This window comes from Amblyomma mixtum, chromosome 2, assembly GCF_055824585.1.
Source record: "Amblyomma mixtum isolate Tamu chromosome 2, ASM5582458v1, whole genome shotgun sequence".
Classification (NCBI taxonomy): domain Eukaryota; kingdom Metazoa; phylum Arthropoda; class Arachnida; order Ixodida; family Ixodidae; genus Amblyomma; species Amblyomma mixtum.
The window spans coordinates 74,243,082-74,265,876 of record NC_143013.1 but is presented as its reverse complement, the minus strand read 5'-3'; the positions used below and the strand labels follow the sequence as shown (position 1 = coordinate 74,265,876).

Below are 22,795 nucleotides of genomic sequence, written 5' to 3'. Positions count from 1 at the left end.
TATCTTGAGGATAAATTAAATGAAATGAAATTCATTCTTCCCCTTGGCACACTTCTTGCGACCTTTCTGACAGCGCAAAATTTGCACATATGCATGTATAACTATTGTGCAGTACTGTTTTGTTGCCAGTCCTACTCAGCACTTTTTAGTTGCTAGTCATTTGGTAGTTAGGTTGTTGTAGGACGTCCGCTTTCTGGTATTCCATGTCTCGCGGAGGTCTGTGTTTCTGTGAAGTACTAACTGGGCCATACTGCAGTTATGTTATATATCAGATAGTAGGAATAGTCAGAATTGGCAGAGATCACTACTGCGACTAACCTCCAACCAATTAACATTTCTGCTTCGGGTGCCTCAAGTTTTATCAAGATGGTTGTCTGCACTGACAGCGACTTCATTGATAATATGGCGCTTGTTGTCCTTTTAATGGTCATGCAAAGCCATAAAATCTGATGCGCGCAACGTGATGCATAATGTAATTTGTTTCACAATGGTACACTTCACAGTTTTATAATTAACTGTCTCGATACACGTTATTTCGTAGAGAGCATTGGAGTTTCTCTTTCTCACTGAATTTTTTCAACCAGGTGACTGCCTAACAGAAGTTAAATGGACTGGCGGGGCATGTAACCGGTGGAAAAATGACCGACGTGTTTCTCGGGTAACAGGATGAGTTGTAGGGAAAGGACGTAGGCAGAGACAGGAGAGAGTCGAGTAGGGAGCTCAGTCTAAGATATCTGCAGCCATACGGCGGGCAGCGGTTTGCGCAGTGCAGGGCTAGCTGGACATCGTTGAGAGAGGCTTTTGTCCTAGAATGGACGGAATGCTAATGATGATGGTGTGTGGTTGTGGTAGCGGTAAGAGTGTGATGCCACCATTCTTACGTTTGGCTGAATTAATATTTTAAACAGGTCGCTCATTGTGCAAGTATCAAATGTAGGCATCCACCTGGCACATTCAGCTGCAATAACTTATCTTATAGCCGCAGGCACGTCAAAGGTTGTATGAAAGGCTTGAGCGTCTGTGAAACCCATCGAAAAAGTAGAGTTTACTCACTCCTGTCTGCTAAGTGAGCTGAAGCAACCTTTCGCCCGCTAATTGACTTCCAAGGTCCGGATAAATTTTATTAACCTTGTACTGTAGTTATCAGAATCTTAGCTTCCAACGTCTATTCGGCCGAACACTGGCGTTTAATTCTTCTGCTTTGCCACGTGCTATCAAGTGTTGGAATGGTCTTCCGGATTGCATTGCTACCATACGTGACCCACCAATGTTCAAAAACGAATTGGCCACCTTCATGCATTCCATGATATAGTACATAAATTGTGTTCGTATGTGTAGTCAAATCCTTGCAGTGCCGCCATTCGTTTGCTGTTTTTTTTCTGTATCAATATAATACGGTTTTCTTCAAGTACGTTGTAATAATTGTTTGCAGTCCAATGTATTTAATATTGTTTATTTTTATTCTTTCCACTTTGTACCATCTTTTGTCTGCTAAATATTGTAACCCCTCCCCTCACAGTGTTCCAAGTGTGGAACCTGTGAGGTATTTGTATAAATAAATAAATAAACAAGTATGCTGTAAGAAATGAGAGCTAAGTCGACCGCATGTTACATCTTTTGCGTTTGTATTGCAGGGCGCTGCTCCTAATGAGCCATGGACAACAGAGAGGATACAGCACTACCGAACCAGAACCGTGCCGGGGAGGCTTCTTGTGAGCAGGCAGCATTGGTGAACCACAACTGTACTCAGTACGCCTCGTGCGGACAAGCAGAATCATCGGTAAACCAGTACTCTACCGGGAATGACTCATCTGGGCAGGCAGCATCTCCCAACCAGAACTGTGCCCAGGACGCCTCTTGTGGAGAAGTAGCAGCGCCGAACCAAAACTCTGCCGGGGGCACTTTTTGTGAGCAGGCCACTCCGCTGAACCAAAACTGTGCCGGTATTGACTCGTCTGGACAGGTAGCACTGCTGGACCAGAACCCTGCAGTTGACTCCTCGCGTGGACAAGCAGCATCGGTAATGCAAAACTGTGTCGGAGATGACGCGTACGGACAGGCAACATCGCCGATGCAGAAAACCACCCAGGGCGATTCCTTCCCTTTCTGGCGCCATATTCCGCCCCCTCCGCTCTGGTTCCTGCCCAGGTTGCAGCCGAATTCCTACTACGGCGGATTTACATGGCCACCGTACAATCCCTATCAACAGTACTGGAATGGTAACTACAATGGTTGGGATGGAGCATCTTACGGTTGCCCTGCAACGTATGCGCCCCAAGCCACTACACATTTTCAGTATCCTTCTACGGTCATGCAAGAAAGGCCTTCATATCAAGAACCTACCAGCCTTGTGAGTGGGAGCCATGATGCAGCACCAATGGATATTTCACCTTGTGTTAGCCCTGTAAACGAGGATAACATAGGCTATGCATCAACGCAGACTGAAGCAGAAGGATCCTCACTGAAATGCACTAAATACTCGAAAAGGATAAACGAGTCACTCAACACGCGTAAAGCGCAAAAAGTTGACCCCCGCTTAGAAAGACGCGGGCCTTGCAAGAGAAAAATGCCAGCTCATGCCAAAGGTGAAGGAAGTGCTGATTTGGCGGAGCAGTGTTCGTCTGAAGTGAGATTAAGGTCAGAGAAAGTGCCTCACAAAATGTCCCATGTCCCCGGAACGACGCAAACAGAAGTTGAGGGAATACATGAGGGGCAGACTGCCGCCACTGAATTGACATCTGTACCACCTTGCCGACCTGTGGGTGCTAGTTTTCAGAAAACTAGCGAGTGTCGCCAAACAGGGCTTGCTGGGTACACGAAGCAAACCGCAAAGCCCATTGCCAGATTCGATCCAGTCCCCAACGATGCCAGGTCCGCAAGTAGTAGCTTTCTTAAAAAGCAAAGGTCAAGGACCCTTGTTGAGATTGACTGTCTGGCCGCAGGTGATACCCTGAGTTCAGGACAAGACCGCCGTCGAGAGCGACCGCCAGCATCTGAAAAGGCGAACATGTCAAGAGACACCCGGGCTGAAAAGGCCTCATTCATCTCGCGGCCACACCAATTTGCTGAACACTGCAGCAATGCAAAGGGAGCTAAGGGAGTTAGAGCAAAGGGAGCTAGAGATGTTTGTGCAGGAGGGGTTTATGCTGCTGGTGATGCTGCCAAAGGCAGTAAGCTGTCGGGGTCATACTCACCACATCCGGGAGTGGACATTTTAACTAGAAGTGGCGTTGACTTTGAAATGGGCCTATTCTCGGGCAGCCGTGTGGAACATTTGGACGAACCGCTGATGCTTTCTTCGGAACTTGAGAAGCTCGATGAAGGCTGGCTGTGGTGCTTTGAGTGACGCTGGGCTGAAGGTAATGCCTTTTTTTTCCTCGCATCAAAAACGTTCAGGCACTTGTCGACCTGCTCATTGTCAGTGTTTGTATTCTGTGTTAAACATGTGTGCTGTTACAAATGAAGTTGGGTCGCGAAGCTAAAGGTCAGTATTCGAGCTCGATGTCTTGTTGATAAAGGTAGGTTTTGGTCAAATGTTTAGGGAAATCCCCCAAGGTGGAGTAGATTTGTAATAAGGGAGTAATTACTCATTCACATCCACCCAAGCGCAGCCATACGGCTACAAAGGAAATCCATACAGCTTTCTCATAAACTTCGCAGTTAAATAAAAATTCGTCCTGGTCTGGGGTTCGAACCCGGGACCACCGCTTCACCGGAGCAGTCGCTCTACCAATTCAGCTAACCGGGACGTCAAGCTTATGGTAGGGCTTTCCTTTGTAGCCGTATGACTGCGCTCGGGTGGGCATCAATTACTCCCTTATTACAAATCTACTCCACCTTGGAGGATTTCCCTAAACATTGGACCAACACTGTTGCCACTTCGAGTTATTGATCAATTCGCTCTCGCCCTACCAGAAGCTTGCCGTCCCGGTTAGCTCATTTTGTAGAGCGACTGCTCCGGTGAAGCAGTGGTCCCAGGTTCGAAACCCGGACCAGGAAGAAATTTTCTTTAACTGCGAAGTTTCTGAGAAAGCTGTATAGCTTTCCTTTGTAGCCGTATGGCTGCGCTTGGGTGGACGTCAATTATTAATTACTCCCGTATTACACAGGTAAGTTTTGTGAGCCGTGCATAGATACTATTTTTAGCGCATCGAGGAAGCGTCACATTGAGGAAGTTTGACCTTCCGCACCGTATATCAGAGTTTAGCAGTGTTGAATTTTCTACCAAATCTATCGCTTGTTAAATCGGCGAAGAAATTGAAGCTTTAAACAGGGCAAACTCCGCATGAAGGAATAAAAACGGCAAAGCTTCTAGCATTGTTGCAAGAGAAAAATTCGTTGTCTCTTTTCGCCTTCGAGTGCCTTCAGAATGTCTATCGACCTATGAGCATTGTCTTCTACAATCTAATTGGCTGGACAACAAGGCTGTCAAATTTAGCACCTGTACGTATGGAATCCAGGTCATAAGAGTGGAGGAGAAAACATGGTCTTGAAGGCGCTCCGAAAGAAGTTGGAACGCGCTCAACAAACTCGCTCAGATGCCCTCTATCTTCCTGCAGAATTATGTAGAGCCAGCACTTTACTCTCCACAAAAAAAATACACCTCCTCCCTCGTCTTGTGCCTTTATATGAGGAATTCTCTTAATCAGGAACACTTTTCAAGCTTCAGCTATAGTCAATACTTACCTCTTTGACTGGGCTTGTGCCTTTATATCAAAGGCACAAGCCCATGGTGCTAGATTCACAATGTAGATCCATTATGCATGTTTTCCAGAAGCTCTGCAGTCCAGTCTGAAAGAACAAGTGCAATGGTCCAACAACAAACGGCAGTGGAGTCAGATATCCTTTGGCCAGATATCGTACAGAATGCGGTGTTAAATTCTCTTTTTTTTTTTCAATCTCTGCTGCAAGGTATCCCCCAAAAGTATTGTACCGTTGCAATCAATGAGAGAATACTCAATCGTTTCTAGAGCATCACAAAGGTGGAAATTTACGGTAGACACAAAAAATCCCTTTTTTCCTAATAAGTTTTTGAGGCAATGTCTCGATATGTAGCTTATAAATATTAAACGTCCGGAAATGCGAAACCTTTTAGTTTCGTTGCCGCCTCTGTTATTTAGGAATGTCATTAATCATCGGTAATAATTATTTAATTAATCAATCATCAACTCAGTATATCAGTAATTAACTCAACTATCAAGTGATGGCCAAACTACTTATCTTTGTTCAGCAATTTTAATTATTGATTTCTTCAATAATTTTATTAATAATAATTAATTACTTTATTTTTATTGCTCGTTCAGTTCCGGAAGAATTACTAGCAATTTGATAGTTTTGTTAATCACTGGGAGTAATTAGCGAAATTAGTTATATCATAATTGCACTCTTACTGGATGATCGACTGTTCATGAGTACGCGATCTGTCCAGAGCCCGTGGTGACACGTCCTGTCCACGCTACTCATGAGGCAAGAGATGCATTCGCATAAAAAATGCGTTAGCACACGGCGAGAGGGGAATTTTTAATTTTGTTTTGAGTACGCCCTGACGCTGAAAACGAAAATAGAGGGGAACATTGGTGGAGAGGTGAGCATGCAAATTAAATCCTTGTACAACCGTTTCCTCGATAATGAAAACAGGAACTCCGGGGAGAAGCGAACAAGCAGAAAACTAACAGCCAAGTACATACCATGCACTGAGCCCCACAAATCAAGGTGATCAGAAACATTAGAAAACACTATGAAGTTCGGTAAAACATGAAATAAATTCACTTGCAAGAACGCACACACTATGGATGGTGTAGAGTCACGGCAAAACCCTAAATATGAAACTATTTGTAGGACATACAGATGGACTAAACCGAGGCCGCCAGCGCTTACAGGCTGCGAAACGTTATCACACCTCACAGATTCCAAACATGAATCCACCACAAAATTGGCGAAACCTATGTGAAAACAGTGGATATAGAGTCTTGTGCAGTGAATACTTTTGAGCACACGACAAGTTTCAGTGGCGACAAACAGATCGCATGCTGTCGCTCCGCCAAAAATGGAAGGACTATGGGGACAACAGTCTGAACATAGCGGTGAAGAGTTGGCACATGGTCTTTCGGGTAATGTGCACTATGCTTAACGGCACTCAAGGGGCGCCAAGGCGTTTGGGTGGCCTACATCTCCATTGCACGCCAGCATATTCAGGACATGTCGATCCCCTCATTCCAAACCAGAGACCGCAACTCCTAGAACGATTAATACGAGCTCTTGACACTGAGCGAAAGTACTCCGTTACACGAATAACCTCACCGATGTTTGCCTTATCAGCACAGAAAAACGTGACGTCATCCGGATAAGCTAATACCTTCAGTTCGTGACTCATAATACGGAAACCAATGACGGCCCTACTGTTTATAACACTTATGCAAAGTGACTCCAAGTACAGTGCGAATAAGAGCGGGGACAGTGGGCAACCTTATTTTACAGAGGACTAACTGAATGCAGACTGGTTGTGAGAGACAGCCATTTACAATCAAGCACGTGGAACAGTTTTTGTAACAAGGGCGTATCCTAGAAGAAAACTGAACACACACTGATCTGATTTAAGAGCAAAACTTTATTGCCACACGAGATCGAATGCCAAGTGAATTGGAAGCAGTGCTAGTTGCTCATGAATGTCGCAGCAATATTGCAACATCGGGCGCGAAACATGTAGATTAGACTGCACTAGCAGTCTCCTCAAGTCACATGTTTGATAAGGTCCAATCAAAGTAGACATTGCAAGCTATAGTCGATTTGCGAGTACTTTAGCGAAAATGTAACGATAAACATTAGAAAGCGCTGCGGGCCTGTCGCCATCTACAAATTGTAGTTTTACCGTATCACAAGTATTTGGTATTTAGATAATTTGGCTTTTTGTAAACGACGATGGAGAACATCCCACATCAATACCACACACAAAATTTCGAGGAGGAGGACAGGGGATAAAACAAATTTAAATGTCTTGTAAAATTTCCCTGAGAGGCCGTCAGGTCGTGGGGTTTTTGAAAGTGGCAGTCGATCACTTGCACCTTCCAATTCACCCAAGGTTAAAGGACCACTTATTGCCGCGCACTGCAGGACGTGCGCCATGGTGACCAACGCGCACGTAAGTCACCAATCCGCGGCATCTGGTGCCCATCCGGAAGAGATCTCCCTAGAGCTGATACGCTTTCTACTCGATCTGTAGCGCCGACGAGTCTTGGACTTTCGCCAGTGGGATTTGTGCTTGGTAGGGACGGTGTCCTCCTGGGAGGAGGCACAGCACGCTTCGAGGCCACACTTGGACTTGGCATGTCCACGCCACAGTTGCTTCGATGCAGTGAACTGCCAGGCTGGCGATCAGCTACCTCCACGGCACATCCGGCAGTGGCATCAGGAGTCCCCAACTGTTCAGGGACTCGGCGCCGCAGTCGTACCACAAACCCTTTACTTCTTTCAGTTCAAGCACAACGGAAACACATGCACTAAGAGTGTGATTATTGTCACTATTTATTTCGGGTGTGTGTTCCGCCAGGCACTGACAATCGACATCTGCAGGCAGCTGACACGTCTGTGAAGTCTGAGTAGACTTACGCTGCACACCAGAAACGGCAGCAGGCACGGGTCCAGTAGTCGCTGATTCAATAGATGCAATGGCTGACATGCCACCAGCAGCATCCAAAACCTCTTTGGCATCCATCAAATGTTCCTGCAAAGTGTCGTCCACGGCACAGGTGACACTGCGGAGTTCAGAATACGACACGACGCACCCATCTGTAGTATGGTCAAAACGCCGACAGTCATAGCCCCAAGCGGTACGGCAGAGACGGCGTATATGCCCAATCTTGTGATAACGGAGACACAAGGGTGGCCTCCCTGGAACTAAAACCAGGCACTGCAGACCACAAACTGTCAAAAGATGGGACACGTCGTTTACAGTGGCACCATCAGCAAGAGAAAAGACAACGTCGCTACTAAATGTACGCATCCGCTCCATTTTAAAAACTCCCCAGTGTGCTCCTCTGTGATGTTGTACAAGATCGAAGAGCGTCAAGAAAGCAAAAATCCTCAAGATGTTCTTGGAGCCAAAGCAGCTAGAGCTTGACAGTCTTCGGTATGGGTCAATGACCAGACAACGACGGCTCTTCACCCGTAACTCGCCGGAGATCACGAGCTTAGCTTTGGCTAACGCTGTCGTGCACTTTACCATCCACACGTGAGACGTCAAGAACACTCCGATGTAACTGATTTCACTGAGCTCTATGACGCCATGTAAGGCAGCTCAAAAGTCCTGGGCACGATAGGGATAGGGACGGCCAGCAACGTCCGCATGCAGAAAAACGGAGTTGAAAACCAGCTTACCAACAGGTAGATGCGGCAAAACAGTACGGTAATTATTGCTGGCGGCAGACGACCGGAACAGTACCTCGGCTGAGGGCCGATTTATCTATTTCGGTGGAGAACACCAAAACCACGACCCGACTTCATCTTCTTCCCCTCCGCAGTAAACATGACACCCGCTCGGGGGGATTCGCCAAGGAGGTATATGTGCGGGGAAAAAAAAACCAAGTGGAATAGTAGAATGACTGAAATGAGAAAATATATGCATTGTTGAAATTCTTAAATAAATTAGACAAATTAGGTATACCAGGAACAAAGTAAATACGTTTTTTGGACATTCGGTGGAATTTTCTATGGAGTTGATAGGGTAAGCGACCAGATGCAATAATTTAATCATGAAAGAAGCCGCAAATAGTACTTAACGAGAATCCTGTGGTGCTCGCACCAAACGAGAGCAGAACTGGTAGTGACAAAGGGAGTCCTAACCTCGAAAAAGGGATTTCCAAATACCGTTTTCTTTGCAATGCGAATTGCCGGCAAGAGAGGGGAAAATGGTCTATTCAAGTTCTCCGCATGAGGTACAAAGGTTTTTAGTAGCGAACCCGCATCTGCACAAGTACAAGCTGAGGTGGGGGATTCTGCATCGCAAAAGCGTCATGGACACTTCACACAGCCTTGACTTACACGATCGGAAATTCCATGGCAACTTTAAATGTTGAAAATCCACGGTATTCAGCAACGGATCACCCAAGCTGGCTGATATATGGTGGAACCACTGGAAACGGGAGGTCTCCAACAGAATGAGGTAAGGTACCGGATAGATAACAGGGGCAGGGCAGTGAAAGCTGATATTGCCAATAAATCAGCCACCTCGTTTAAATAGCTACCCAAATGACCAGGTACCCAGACAAATCGGACCGCCCTTATTGTGCGGGGATCAAAAAACCTAAGGGAACGCTTCAATAGAGAGGTGGCGGAAGTTTGGAGAGAGACTAAAACTAAAAGGCAGTGTGCAAGGATAGGAACCCGTGCTACATGCCTCGGGATTTTAACAAGAGCCAAACCAAGAGACCAAACGCTTGCAAAGAATACAGGAGTGTAATCAGGGATACGAACGGAATAGTTGAAAGCCAGATCCTGTAAATATATCCCAATCGCCACCTTCTCACAGCTCCCGGAAGCATCAGTGGAGAGAACAGCGTGATGAGAAAAATGCTGTAAGTGTTCAGCAAGAAGACCATTTAGGGACTTATTATGACGAGACTTGTGTTTTCTTTTCTTATGAGTTTTTTTAATGCTCTGTTTTTCGCTTATTTTTTTTTCTTCTTCTTTGGAACATTTAGTTATTTTTCATTTATTTTGAATTGGCGTTAAGCCTGGCAAAGCATTGCTGGTCCAGGCATCCTCTCTCTTTCTTTTATGTTTTTTTACCTCTTTTTTGAGAGGACCAATAAAAGGGTAAAAGGATATCTGCGGGTATGAGTTTTGCACGGGACGGAAAAATATGGGCGTAATAGAAGACGGGATCAGCCTGCGTGTCGGCCACTCGTTGCAAGGAGGTCAGATCGACCTGAAGCGGGGCTAATAGGTTCTGCGTGAACCTAACTTGCGGAAGCTGATAACGTGGCCAATGATTAGAGAAAAACAGGTGTGGGTGGGATAGAAAAATGGGAGTATTAACAGCGGGGGCAACAACGGCAACAACCTCCTCACCCTCCAGAAACTACGTCTCGTGAGCGAGAAAGTCGCCAGGATGATCGCCAGGATAACGACGCGGAAATCAGGGATGCGAGAAGATACTCTTCGTCTGGTGCAGGCTTTCGTTGTAAGCCGCGTCGTCTGCGCAGCACCCTACCTCCGGCTCAAGAAGCGTGACATCAAGAACCTCGACGTTATAATCAGAACAGCCTAGAAGAAGGCCCTGGGCCTCCCTCTTGCGACATCGACGGACCGGCTCTTACGACTGGGTACGCGCAACACGATAGATGAGTTGATGGAGGCACACCTCACTGCGCAGGTGCTACGGTTCTCCATTACTCGGACTTGCCGACAAGTCCTCAGTGCTTTAAACATCAATTTCCCCCGACAGCTAGACACCAAAATCGACACCCCAGCCTCACGGAGAGAACAATTCAAGGCAGCTCCATACCCAGGAATATGCACCCCGATTTTCACCAGTTAAGATGACAAGCACGAGCCGAAGCTATGAAAAGGATCTACGGTGGGCGCGAGGGCGTGTTCTATGTCGATGCTCATGTCTCGAGCAGGTAATGACGGCCGTCGCGGTAGTGCACCAGAATAAAACAATGGACGACTTGTATTGGCTAGCCAGGACGTACTGGCTGCGGAAGAAGTGGCGATTGCTCTAGCTGCAACACACGCAAGCTCGGGATACATTGTTACAGATTCACAGACAGCGTATTGCAATTACCTCAGGGGAGGGGTTGCACCGCTAGCAGCTAAGATTTTGCAGGATAGCTACACCCGTGGCTATCAACCCACACACAAACACTTAATATAGGTATCAGGTCACCAGGGCATCCCAGGGAACGAGGGCGCATATGTCTCAGCCCGGGAATTTCTCCCCGGGCACCCACTACGGATGCCGTGGGACCCCTACCCCACTACTAACTTACACCGACATACTTCACCACTCAAGATTATCCCGTCGGGTCTACCCTCCGCCGGCTGACACTAGACAAAAGGGAAGAACAACACCTCCGAAAGCTACAGACCAACGCTTAGAACAACCCACGAAGACTACACGCGATAGACCCTTAATCATTTGACTCACAATGGAAATTCTGCGGGGAGAAGGTGGACCTGTGCCATATGGTATGGGGCTGCCAACGAAATCAGGTGGTCACAGTTAATAGCCAGCCAACGCAGGAGGGGTGGGAGGCACCTCTGACCAGCTCGGACGAAACGAGTCAAATGCAACTCATCGAAGGAGCCCTCACACCAGCCTACGCCAAGGGGGTTCCGGACTGAGAGCTCCAACCGCAGGTACAACTTCTTAAACTATTTTATTAAATTAATTCCACCACTATCCGTCCCTTACAGGGCGGCTCAGGTGTTCAGCGAGATATGTGACACAGGTACTGCACCATTTTTATTCCTCAAAAACGAATTTTATGCAACCTTTTTTGCTGGTGCACACTACCGCCACTTACCTCAAAGCGCGACTGAGGTGTAAACCTTCAGCTGGTTTTGAGAAAAAGAAAGGCACAAAATTGCCTCAGTTTGTTGCTGGACGCAATCGCCTACTGCAGCGTGATTGATGTGTAGACTTACCCAGTGAGCCGGTTACACTTGCTACTCAGAGACCGAACAAACGCGGAGAAGCACCGCTGAAATCTCTGGGAGAGCGGCTAGAAGTGATTGCACAATAGAAAGGAAAAGCGAGAGTGTTGCCGTTATTCCTCACTCTGGATCATACCCTTAAAACACTCAAGGCCTCCACGCAATCCGTGTTGCAACTTCTACGCCGCGTATCCTCCCTGCACAAAGGTTTAGACGAAGCGGATAGCATGAAAGTAGTGCATGCTTTTACACTTAGCCGCATTTTATACGCCACCCCATATCTTAAGCTGAACCGCATAGAAACAGAGCGAGTGAACGCCATGATTCGTCTAGCAACCAAGGCAGCCTTAAACCTACCCCGCAGCACTAGCACAGCCAAGCTCCTTGAATTAGGCATGCATAACACCATTCAGGAACTAGTAGACGCGCACCTTCAGACACAGTATCTAAGACTTGCCGCGAGCGCAACTGGCAGGCATATCCTCGCTTCCCTTCGCATCAACATTCCCGCTAATCAGACATCCCTTATAGCCATTCCTCGACACATTCATACCCCCCTCGTTGTGAAACCCCTTCCCCGGAACATTCATCCCCAGTACCACATCCCTCGCCGCATGGCTCGCGCTACGGCCCTACACAAGTATTACGGACAAGCCCAGGACGCCATTTGGGTAGACGCCGCGTGCACAACTCATGAAGCTGTAGCAGTTGGTTATAATCCAGCCCTAGCACAGCCCCTCACACACCGCCTTCCCTCGGGCTGTACGTCTGAGGAGGCAGAGGAAACCGCCATCGCCCTAGCCCTTGTACATTCCAATGCAAACTACATCTTTAGCGACTCCAAAACGGCTCTGTTCAACTTCGCGAGAGGCAGGATTCACGCCCCTGCTTGGAAGTTGTTGAACACCCCCTCCAAAAACTTACCACGCAGGGTAGAGCTCCAGTGGGTGCCGGCTCACTCTGGGAATCCAGGAAACGAGGCTGCCGATAAATTGGCCCGAGGTTTGATTTGCCGGGCTCAGGACGGCCTCGGTCCAGGTTTCTCGAGAGAGCGGGCGCACACCTTTGCAGAGCTCACGCAAATGCCCCGCTTGGACCGTCGGACTTACCCTCCTCCACACCCCTCCCTTACCCATTCCCAACAGATCCTCTGGAGACGCCTCCAGACCCGCTCTCTCTCATCCCCTCAGCTGCTATCTCTCTACTGTGGCACCTCCCCTGCATGCACCCTGTGCGGCGACCCTCACGCCACACTCTCCCACATCCTTTTCGGCTGCCCTGCTGATCCTCCCCCGCAGGGACAGCCCGCGTTATCAAGTTGGGAGGACTGGGAGGTCGTGCTCTCGTCTCCGGACCCGCCATCGCAGCTTGCTGCGGTGCTTCGGGGTGCCGACGTCATGGACAAACACCGCATGAACGTTACGACGTAGAGTGGGACCGTGCGGTGGTCCAGGGACCCAAGGGGGGTCTAAACACACTTGCCATGATAAAGTTTTTCTCTCTCTCTCTGGTGAATTTCTATGCATTGTGAGAAAAAAAATAGGCAGTGGCTTAGCTCTGGTTAAGCCTGGATATACAAGCGAAAAGCTTCAGTTATGCGTGGTTTGACATCATGGCTGTCGCAGTACGCGCACAGTGCACTGGGAGCACCACGATAAGGGTAGAGGAATACGGCAGTTCACACACTGCTTGTACGGAGGTGGAGAGGAGACGGAAATCGGCACGGTTAAATCTGCGCGCAGGAATGCGGGGAGGAGGGTTGCCGGCTGCGACGCGGACAACGCGGCTGCGACGAAAGGTCAAACGGTGGGCGAGGAGGCGAAGCGCGGAGTTGTAGCGACAGCGAGGAGTCGACGCACATGCGCAGTAGCGCGTGGCTGCGCCGAAAGTTCATCGAGGCTACCAGAGTAGTGCAACAGCAGCGACTCCTACGGGGCCGATTGGGGCAATTCAGCTTCGAACCTCAAACGAGGCTCAAACACTCGCCGAATATCCGAACAGACATAAGGAACAAAATCATAATCCCAGCACTCCCACGGAACATGCACCTGGTACACCATGAGGGTAGACGATAGGACAGAGCGAACGCGGTACAGAAAAAAACGAGCCAACAGACAGTACGTGGTTTACACGGACGCGGGGGAATGCGATCGCAGACCGGGTTTCGTATCCCAAACAGTCAGGGAGTACGGGGACCGAGTCTCGTGCTGCAGCATCCGGCACAGGGACGCAACAGCGCCTGACCAGGTAGCCATTGCGCTGGCCCTAACTCAACAGAATGTCAGGATGATTAAACCGATTCCAAACCAGCTATCCAAAACTACAACGCAGGCAGAGTATCTGCCAAAGCTGTCAAAATTTTGGCTGCCGGCCCGGCACCGGAAGAGTTAGCCGATTCTGGGCTGCGACCCACGAAGGCCTGCGAAGAAACGAGATAGCGCACGCATAGTCCTGAGGACTCACAGACCGGTAAGTGCGGTCTCGTCGAGCAGAGAGCCCCTTCAGACGTATGAGGAGCCGAACACGTACAAGATATTCTTAGTCATTACAGATTAGGAAGACAGACACTATGCCGCCACGGTGGCTCAGTGGTCGCTGCACACGGCTGCTGACCCGAAAAACACGGAATCGAACCCGTCCGTGGCGGTCGAATTTCGATGGAGGCGAAAATTTTGAGGCCCGATAACTGTGCGTTGTCAGTACACGTTCAAGAACCACAGGTGGTCGAAATTTCCGGAGCCTTTCACTACGGCGTCTCTCATAGCCTGATTTGCTTTGGGACGTTAAACCTCATAAACCAAACTGAACCGAAGACAGACACTACCTCGAGGAGCCAAAGACATTAACAAAAATTGGCTGTGGCTTAGCTCTGGGTAAACCTGGCGTGCGGCTCGGGCGTCCGCCGTCATATGTGAGACAGTTACTGCGTCGTTTCCTCTCCCCTAAAACGAAGCAACGAAAGACGAAGCAGCAAGGGAGCACGTGGTCTTGAAGTCGACGAAGAAAAATCTCGAGAGAACGTGCGGCGTTCTGTCTTCTCCACACGCCATCGTTGGACGATTGGAACCGACCGCCTGCGGCCATCTTACCGCAAGTATTTCTCGAAAAAGGGCTGAGTGTGGTGTGTTCGATGCATTATTTATGTATCCCGCAACATTGACTGACAGGAGGATGGAGCCAAGTCTGTAGGGCAATTCTGCCGCTCGTAGGAGCACCTCTACCGTCGTGGGCTTCCGTCTGGCCGGCACAGTGAGTATTACTTTCTTATGCCAAGCTCAGTTTCGTGCCCTAGTGTCCATTGATCAGTGCAATGCAGGAGAGATGCAAAACTTACAGCTGCGTACCTGAACGGTACGACGAGTGAGGAGTTTGCTGCTTCGCTAAGTGATTATTGCGGTGATGGCGTCGCGTGTGCTGGCACGGCCATCTGAAAGGTTACAACGGGTCCTCTGTGGTTTGAGAGACGTGTGGGGCCGAACTCGAGGTGGTCTAGGTTTACCGCATTTACAGGCAGCCTCCTCACTGCATCCGACATCCGCTTGACCCATTACACTTTCGTGAGGAATTTTACTGGCATAAGGGCATCTTTGCCTAGGTCAAAGGGCGCCGTGGCACAAGGTATTTTCTTTTACATAACGTTGGCTCCTAGACCCATTTTTCAAGGATTTCGCCCCCGAGAACTCGAGCACCAGGCTAGGGGAAAGGTTCTTCTCGTTTTATCACCGGTGCGTATCCTGCGGTCCTGGGGATCGAACCACGCATCCTCCGCATGCCTGCACGTTTGTAGCTATTGTCTTCGCATGCATGCCAGCCACGATGGCTCAGTGATTAACGCGTCCGGACGTTGAGCCGGAGGCCGCCGTTGGAGAGTCTGCAATGACGGAGGTAGCGAGCGCCGGGGAGAATTAGAAATTTATCGCTACAATCTGGTATTTATTGTGTCCCAGTCATGCCACGGCGTCCACGTACCCCGTGCATGCGGAGATGGCAAGTCGCTAGCGTTTGTAGGAAATACTTGCTTTGCGACTGCCGGTGCGGACACCTTTGAACATATGCTTCAGTATCGGAGCTATTTTTATTTTATTTCCTTGCAGTTTCTCTGGGGAGATTGAGCATCTGGGGCTCGTATGACCGCCGTCCTGCCTACACATCTGAGAAGGGCGTAGCCGGCTTGTGGTTGTTGAAGACGGACTTTCTCATGTGAGCATTGCTTCCTGGAGTTTGGAGTATGTGCTGAAAAGGCCAAGTGCGTAAAGGTTTTATGTTGAGGTGCTGGGCGGAAGATTAAGCGCCGTTTTATGTGCCTTCCATATTATGGTGTCCATCTGTTGTTCTTCCTGCGTCGTGGCCTCGCGAAAAGGAAGTCCGTGCGTTATTCTACTGATGACTAACGCTTTAACTAATCGCATGATGTCCTCTTCTCGAATGCCCTGGCAATGTCCGTTTATACGACTAATCAAGCGGGTTGTTTGAGTAGTGGTAGTTTTAAGGGTTCGAATGATGTGGGTAGTCTTGAGGTTGCTCTGGATGCAAGTCCAAATATCCGGATAAGCTCCACTTCCTGTACGGGCTGCCCTTCTTTCGTAAGGTTGATCGGGCCCGATGATTTGCATCGGGGATTATGAGCCCGTATAACTTTGGACTTCTCTGTGCAGCAGTGAAGAGCGTTTTAGAGGGAAAATCTTCCATTACTTGTGCTACTTCCTTTTGCGGTGGTTTCTTTGTTGTCTATTAAAACTCTAGTTTGGGCGAGTTGGTTCATGATGAAATAAAACTGGTATGGCGCAAGAAATGGGGACATAGAAGGCACACAAAACACAGGACTGACGCCAGCCCTTACACAGGATTTTGGAGCCCTTAGTGGTCGATATCGTTATATCAGCATACAACGTATATCCGATATTAGGGAGCGTTTGGAGTTGCAGAGCGAGCCTGAGCATCGCGATGTTGAAGAGCAGGGGTGATATGGTAGAGCCCTGCGGCGTGCCTTTGTGCGGCATGTATAGAGCCTCGGAGCGTTTGGCTTATGGCCATCGTCGCTGAGCGTCCCGTGAGGAATGCTCGTACTTAGGAAAAGACCTTTTCGCCACAGTTAAAGGTGCACTGAAGAGGAATCTGAACTCGCCTTTTTGCCGCGGGAACACGATCTACACGTTCCTAGCATTCTTACAAACGGCGACTTATTGCCCTGTGTGGCCGATTTCCCTAATTAAATCGAATTAACGCCCGGCTCCCGCCTTTTTTTTAATTCTCCCTCGTACGGTGGGCGGAGTCGACCAACTCGGGGAGTGCCTTTCAGCCTGCTCCGTGGAGGCTTTGCTTTCCCTTCATTTTGTTTTTTAGGTTTCCGCGAATAAATAGTTTCATTTGCAGATAATATAACCGCAAAATAAGCCTGCAGAAATAAAAATACGCGCGGACTATTTGCTTCTACGGACTACTACGTATTACTCCGCAGATGGCAGAGCGGCAAGCCGCCACAGGACTGGGTGAAAGGCATTCCCCGCGTTGGTGGACTCCGCCCACCGTACGAGGGAGAATTAAAAAAAAAAAGGCGGGAGCCGGGCGTTAATTCGATTTAATTAGGGAAATCGGCCACACAGGCCAATAAATCGCAGTTTCTAAGAATGCTCGCAATATGTAGATTGAGTTCCCGCGGCAAAAAGACGAGTTGAGATTCCTCTGCAGTGCACCTTTAAGGTCGATGATGCCTTGAAGGATTGTTTCGTGCCAGGTGTTATCAAAGGCACATTTTAGATCGAGGGCCAAAATGAGGTGTTCGTGACCTTTGGGTGTTCGTGACCTTGCAAAAAAAGAAAACCACGTCTGGAGAGAAACACGTGTGCTAGCCACGAGTTCAGACAGAATTAGCAGAGAAATAATTGAGGCTTTACTTATAGCTAATTGTAGCGGAGGTTGCGTCAGTACGCCTTCAGTGCTGCCATCGGCCAGGGAGATGGCTTTTCATCGAAGATAGCTCATGCCGTTGACTCAAGATAAGGATTTTACGCATGCTCCTTCATGGTTTGCCTTTTCCTTTATGTGTCCCATTTTGTACATTAAAATTCAGTTGATAGTTGCGCTTCGTCCAGTCCTGTACCGTCTTGTTCTTTTCATACTTGGCGCATTTCCACTACAGATCTAAAAATGGGGAACCTGTACTGGTGGTGCGAGTCGTCATTGGGAAGTTTGCGACGTTGGTTGTTCAACTACTTGTGTGGGTGGTCGCTGGGGTTGCTTTTCTTGGCGCTGAAGGCACAGTATGTGGTCCTCTACCTAAGTTTTAAGCTGCTTTCCTGTTCAAGCTGGGATTGGGTTGGGCTATAATGTAAGCGTTAGGAGGAGTCCAAGGTTGGCCAGCTCACCTGATCGTTAATTTTTGGGGGTGGCGTCGGCGACCGTTTCTTCTTGTGCTTCTTGTTCTTCTTGAGGGCGTTAGTGAAACCCTGTATTATGCTTCTCCTGACAGTTGCGGACTTTCGAGCGGGACTAGGATCGAGACCTTGACCTGGATGGAGAGGAGCTGTCCTGGTACGAGCTGAACCATCGAAGGCGGTGTGGTTCGGTTGCCCGTTTTTCCTACCGAGGCGTGGCGGTTTTCTGTACGGCCGTCTGTTTCTCCTCCCGTGTTACTTGGAGCAGGTGTTCGGTGAGTCCGGTCACAGTCGTTTTCGGCATTCTCGTGCTCTAATGACGTGACGAATTCTCCGCAGGCCGCACATATAGCTGGAAGCAGGTGTGTGGTTCTTCCGGGTCGCGGACGCCACAAATGTGACTTTAGATATTGGGGTTTGGGCATACGTCCGAGCGATGACCGAGGCTATGGCACACCTGGCGGACTTGAAGCATGGGTTTGTAGGTATAACACGCCGTTTAACCCGCGTAGTAATAAACCACGCGGGGGGGGGGGGGGTGAATGTTATCACCGCAGTCTTCGAATTGCCGAGCATGCGGGCTTGCAGCATTTCTACGTCCTGAGTCCGAACTCGCAGGTTGGCCACGAGTTCTTCGGATAGGGTGTTGAGGTCAATGCTGTGTATTGCCCCTATGAAAACACCGTCCATGGCTGTCACGTAGGTGTTCCCCAGGTACTTCACGCGGGCTAGCAGGATTTGGATATTTTGCGCAGTATCACTGCAACCCCTTGGTTGGGAATGCTGAGAATACTGATGTTAGAGACTGGGTGGAGGCGTACCACTTACGTTGTCTGCAATGGTACAGCCGCCGCCTGGGACACCGCCCTGGACACTTGGTGGTCAGTGTAGTTTTTGACCTGGAGGCCCTTCCTGGGTGTGTTAAAGAACCCCAGTTGGTCTTAACTTCTCCGGAGCTGCAAATGGTGTGTGGCAGTGGGCCTGTTCTTCCATGAACAGTTGTAGCCTGGCTAGGATTACGTGCTCAAACAACATTCCTACACATGGCGTGAGCGAGATGGGTCGCAATTTAGGCATGGCTGCTTCCCCGGTTTAAGTATCAAGGTGATATCGGCATGGCGCCACTCTTGTGGTAGTGTACCCTCCTGCCAGTGGTGTACGACGTCACTTCCTGTATTGACCTTTCATCGATATTCTTTAGTAACCGGTACTGTACGCCGCCCGCTCCCGGTGTGGTGTTTCGTGCTGTCCGGTGGAGCTTGTGGACCAGGGTGGATGTTTGGGCGAGTTGGTTGCTCATGATGAAAAACTGTAGCGCTGGAGACAAGGACACAACGAAGACGACAACACATGTGCTAACTTTCAACTGAATCTTTATTCAATGGACAAACAGTTTTTAAATACTGCGCAAGCGCCAAAATATCTTCCCACAAGCCTATCACACCGCAAGTCACTTTTCACATTTTGTTCAAGTTTTTGTTAGGAGATAAGTGTGTAAGCATCCCGTCTGTATATTTATCAAAGAAGGAGATGATTTTTCTTGATGGCTTGAACAAAATGTGAAAAGTGACTTGCGGTGTGATAGGCTTGTGGGTAGATATTTTGTTGCTTGCGCAGTATTTAAAAACTGTTTGTGCATTGAATAAAAATTCAGTTGAAAGTTAGCGCATGTGTTGTCGTCTTCGATGTGTGCTTGTCTCGAGCGCTACAGTTTTTCATGAGCTTGTGGAGTTTTAATTTTCGAAATAAATACGTTTCTCCCGTTTAACCGCGCCTAACATAGTTCAAAGCCGCCGGTACCCCACCCCGCGATCGCGTGCGTTACCCAGCGCATGCGGTGTTCTGACCACGGCGGGCCTTGCTCTGAGGGAACAAAGAAACGACATTCTGGCTGGCACAAACAGGCATTTATTGTTACAAGAACAATAACGCCATCTGGCAACAAAATACGCTAAGGAATCGAGGACGTCCGACTGACAAGCACGGTTACGAGCGAATGTTCGCCCATGCTAGGCCAGGGGAGATACTCCACGGCCGGACGGGACGAGATTCCGGAGAACGTTCCTCCCCACGAGGCTACGCCCCGCCGGCAGAGAGCGGGGCAGAGAGCCCTGACGCCTGAACGTCAGGGCGCGTCCAAATTCCCGAGCCGAAGAGAGCATCCCCCCCCCCCCCCCGCGCGCAGCAGTCACGCCATCTGTGCGGGTTGCGTCGCAGCGACGCCGGCGCCCTCCCTTGTTAGTCAAAGTAAGCGACCATGCAAGGGAGGGTGCATCGCGGGGAGGCTAACCACATGAGTCCGGCGAGGGCAGGTACTCACAAGCTGTGCTCTGATTTCCTGCTCGGTTATGTCTCTGTCTAAGTTCTTTAGTTCCGCATATAGATAATCTTTGTAGGCGGTGGGGAGCTAAGGGGCCCTGAACTAAGGGCTGCGTCCTCTAAGGCTATATATAACCCATGACAACAAGGTTAAGGCTACTCACGCGCTCTGAATGCGAAAGAATGCATGCGTAGTGTTCGGGCTGCGGCGATGGCCTACTACTCTAGTGCAGTGGCCGACAGAGCTGATCTGTTCGCAGCGCCCGAATAGAATTTGATGTAGACGATATCCAAATTCAGCGCGAGAGACTGGGAGTTTAGAGCGGGGCCATCCAAGCTGATCTTTTCGCGCCACTCGAATGGAAGACGACGATACACGGACTCAGCTCGAGGCACCGGCATTTCAGCGCGCTGGGGTTGTGCTTCGGTGGTGGCGTAGTGCTCAAATGAAGTGTCCAGCAGAGCTTATCTGTTCTCGTCGGCATAGGATCGAAATAGACTTCAGAAGAAATTTTATTTTCCTTTCTTTCCGGATGTATGCACTGCCGATGACATCATCAGGTCACGTGGTGGGTTTCGCTTAGTTCCTCGTGGATGGTCGTCCAACGCCGGATTTTATGACTGATGGCGATATAATGCCTCCGCATCAACAAGTCAGCCAGACTCCGGAGCCCTCCAGTACTGCCCCTCTTTGTCATTTCATCGTTCGCTCTTTCATAAATTTCCCTCAAAATAGTGATTTTTCGCGGCGCGGTTGAAATGTCCACCGAGGGTGGGACAGTTTTCTGCGTGTTTCCTTTCCCAGACGAACAGAGATCCGAGCTTGGCGCTTCGCCTTGGCTGTGTCTATGGTCTTCCCGCGACGCCACTGACGCACCACGTTACCGATGGCAGTTTTATCATCACTGCGGCGGCCGCTACTGCCGTTAACTGTGATTTCGATGGTTGTGAAAAAAAAAAACGCTCGTGGTCGCGATTTAACAGGAGCCATCATCTTGGGCGTGCTCAGCTGCTAGGCGCGCGGCTACTGAACCAGAGTACCTAGGTTCGATCCTGGCCGTGGCGGCCGCGTTTCGATGGAGACGGAACGCTGCCTGTGCACTGTGTGGTGGCACCGCCCATTAAAGAACCCTAGGTGGTCAAAATTATTAAGGACTCCTCCAGAACGGCAGCTCTTTCTTTCCTGTGATGTATTTTATAGATTTGTTTTGCTACGTGTATATACTATTGTCCATTTCACTGTTTTCGTCATGATTACTGCTAAATTGCGAAACAATCAATTTCGAAAATCTGCACTGCTTTATATCGCATACTTATTTTTCATTGATTTCATTACATTTATATTTCTCTTTTGTTCCTTTGTGTTTGTCATCAACAGATGTCAACTTTAAATTTGCAATTCTTTCTGCTGTGTTGTGTATTTTGTGCCAATTTTTACTGAAGTTTACTCTGCATTATCCTTGCCCCTCCCTTTTCTAATGTACAGCGTATCTTGAGGATAAATTAAATGAAATTAAATTCATTCGTGCCCATGGCGCAGTTCTTGCGACCTTGCTGACAGCGCAAAATTTGCAAAAATGCAAGTATGACTATTGTGCAGTACTGTCCAGTTGCCAGTCCTACTCAGCTAGCACTTTTTAGTTGCTAGTCATTTGGTAGTTAAGTTGTTGCAGGACGTCCACCTTCTGGTGTTCGATGTCTCGCGTATGATTCTGTTGCTGTGAGGTACTAACTGGGCCACACTGCAGTTATGTTTCGTATCAGACGGTAGGAATAGACAGAACTGGCAGAGAACACTACTGCGACTAACCTGCAGCTAATTAACATGTCTGCTTCCGGGGCCTGAAGTTTCAGCAAGATGGTTGTCTGCACTGATAGCGACTTCTTTAATAATATGGCGCTTGTGCATTGAAAGGTCATACAGAACTATAAAATGTTATGTATACAAAGTGCTGCATGATGTAATTTGTTTCACAATGGTACGCTTCGCAGTTTTATAATTAACTCTTTCGCTACACGTTATTTCGTAGAATGCATTGCAAATCCTCTTTCTCACTAAATTTTTTCAACCAGGTGACTGCCTAGCAGAAGTTAAATGGACTATCGGGGCTTGTAACCGGTGGAAAAATGACCGACGTGTTTCTAGGGTAACAGGATGACTTGTAGGGAAAGGACGTAGGCAGAGGCAGGAGAGAGTCGAGTAGGGAGCTCAGTCTAGGGTATTTGCTGCCATACGGAGGGCTGCTATTTGCGCAGCGCAGGGATAACTGCACATCGTTGAAAGACGCCTTTGTCCTAGAGTGGACGGGATGTTAAATGATTGTATGTGGTTGTGGCAGTGCTGGCGGCAAAAGTGTAATACCACCATTCTTACGTTTGTCTGAATTAATATTTTAAACAGGTGGCTCATTGTTCAAGTATCTAATGTGAGCATCCATCTAGCACAT

The 22,795-nt window shown here is 48.7% G+C and overlaps 1 protein-coding gene across 1 annotated transcript; it reads left to right on the top strand.

Moving 5' to 3' along the window:
- The first annotated feature begins 1,654 nt into the window (after positions 1-1,654).
- LOC149359764 (uncharacterized) lies at positions 1,655-3,346 on the top strand. Its single transcript, XM_089567740.1, has one exon. The coding sequence runs from the start codon at positions 1,655-1,657 to the stop codon at positions 3,344-3,346; it is 1,692 nt and encodes a 563-aa protein (XP_089423866.1).
- Positions 3,347-22,795: the final 19,449 nt, after the last annotated feature.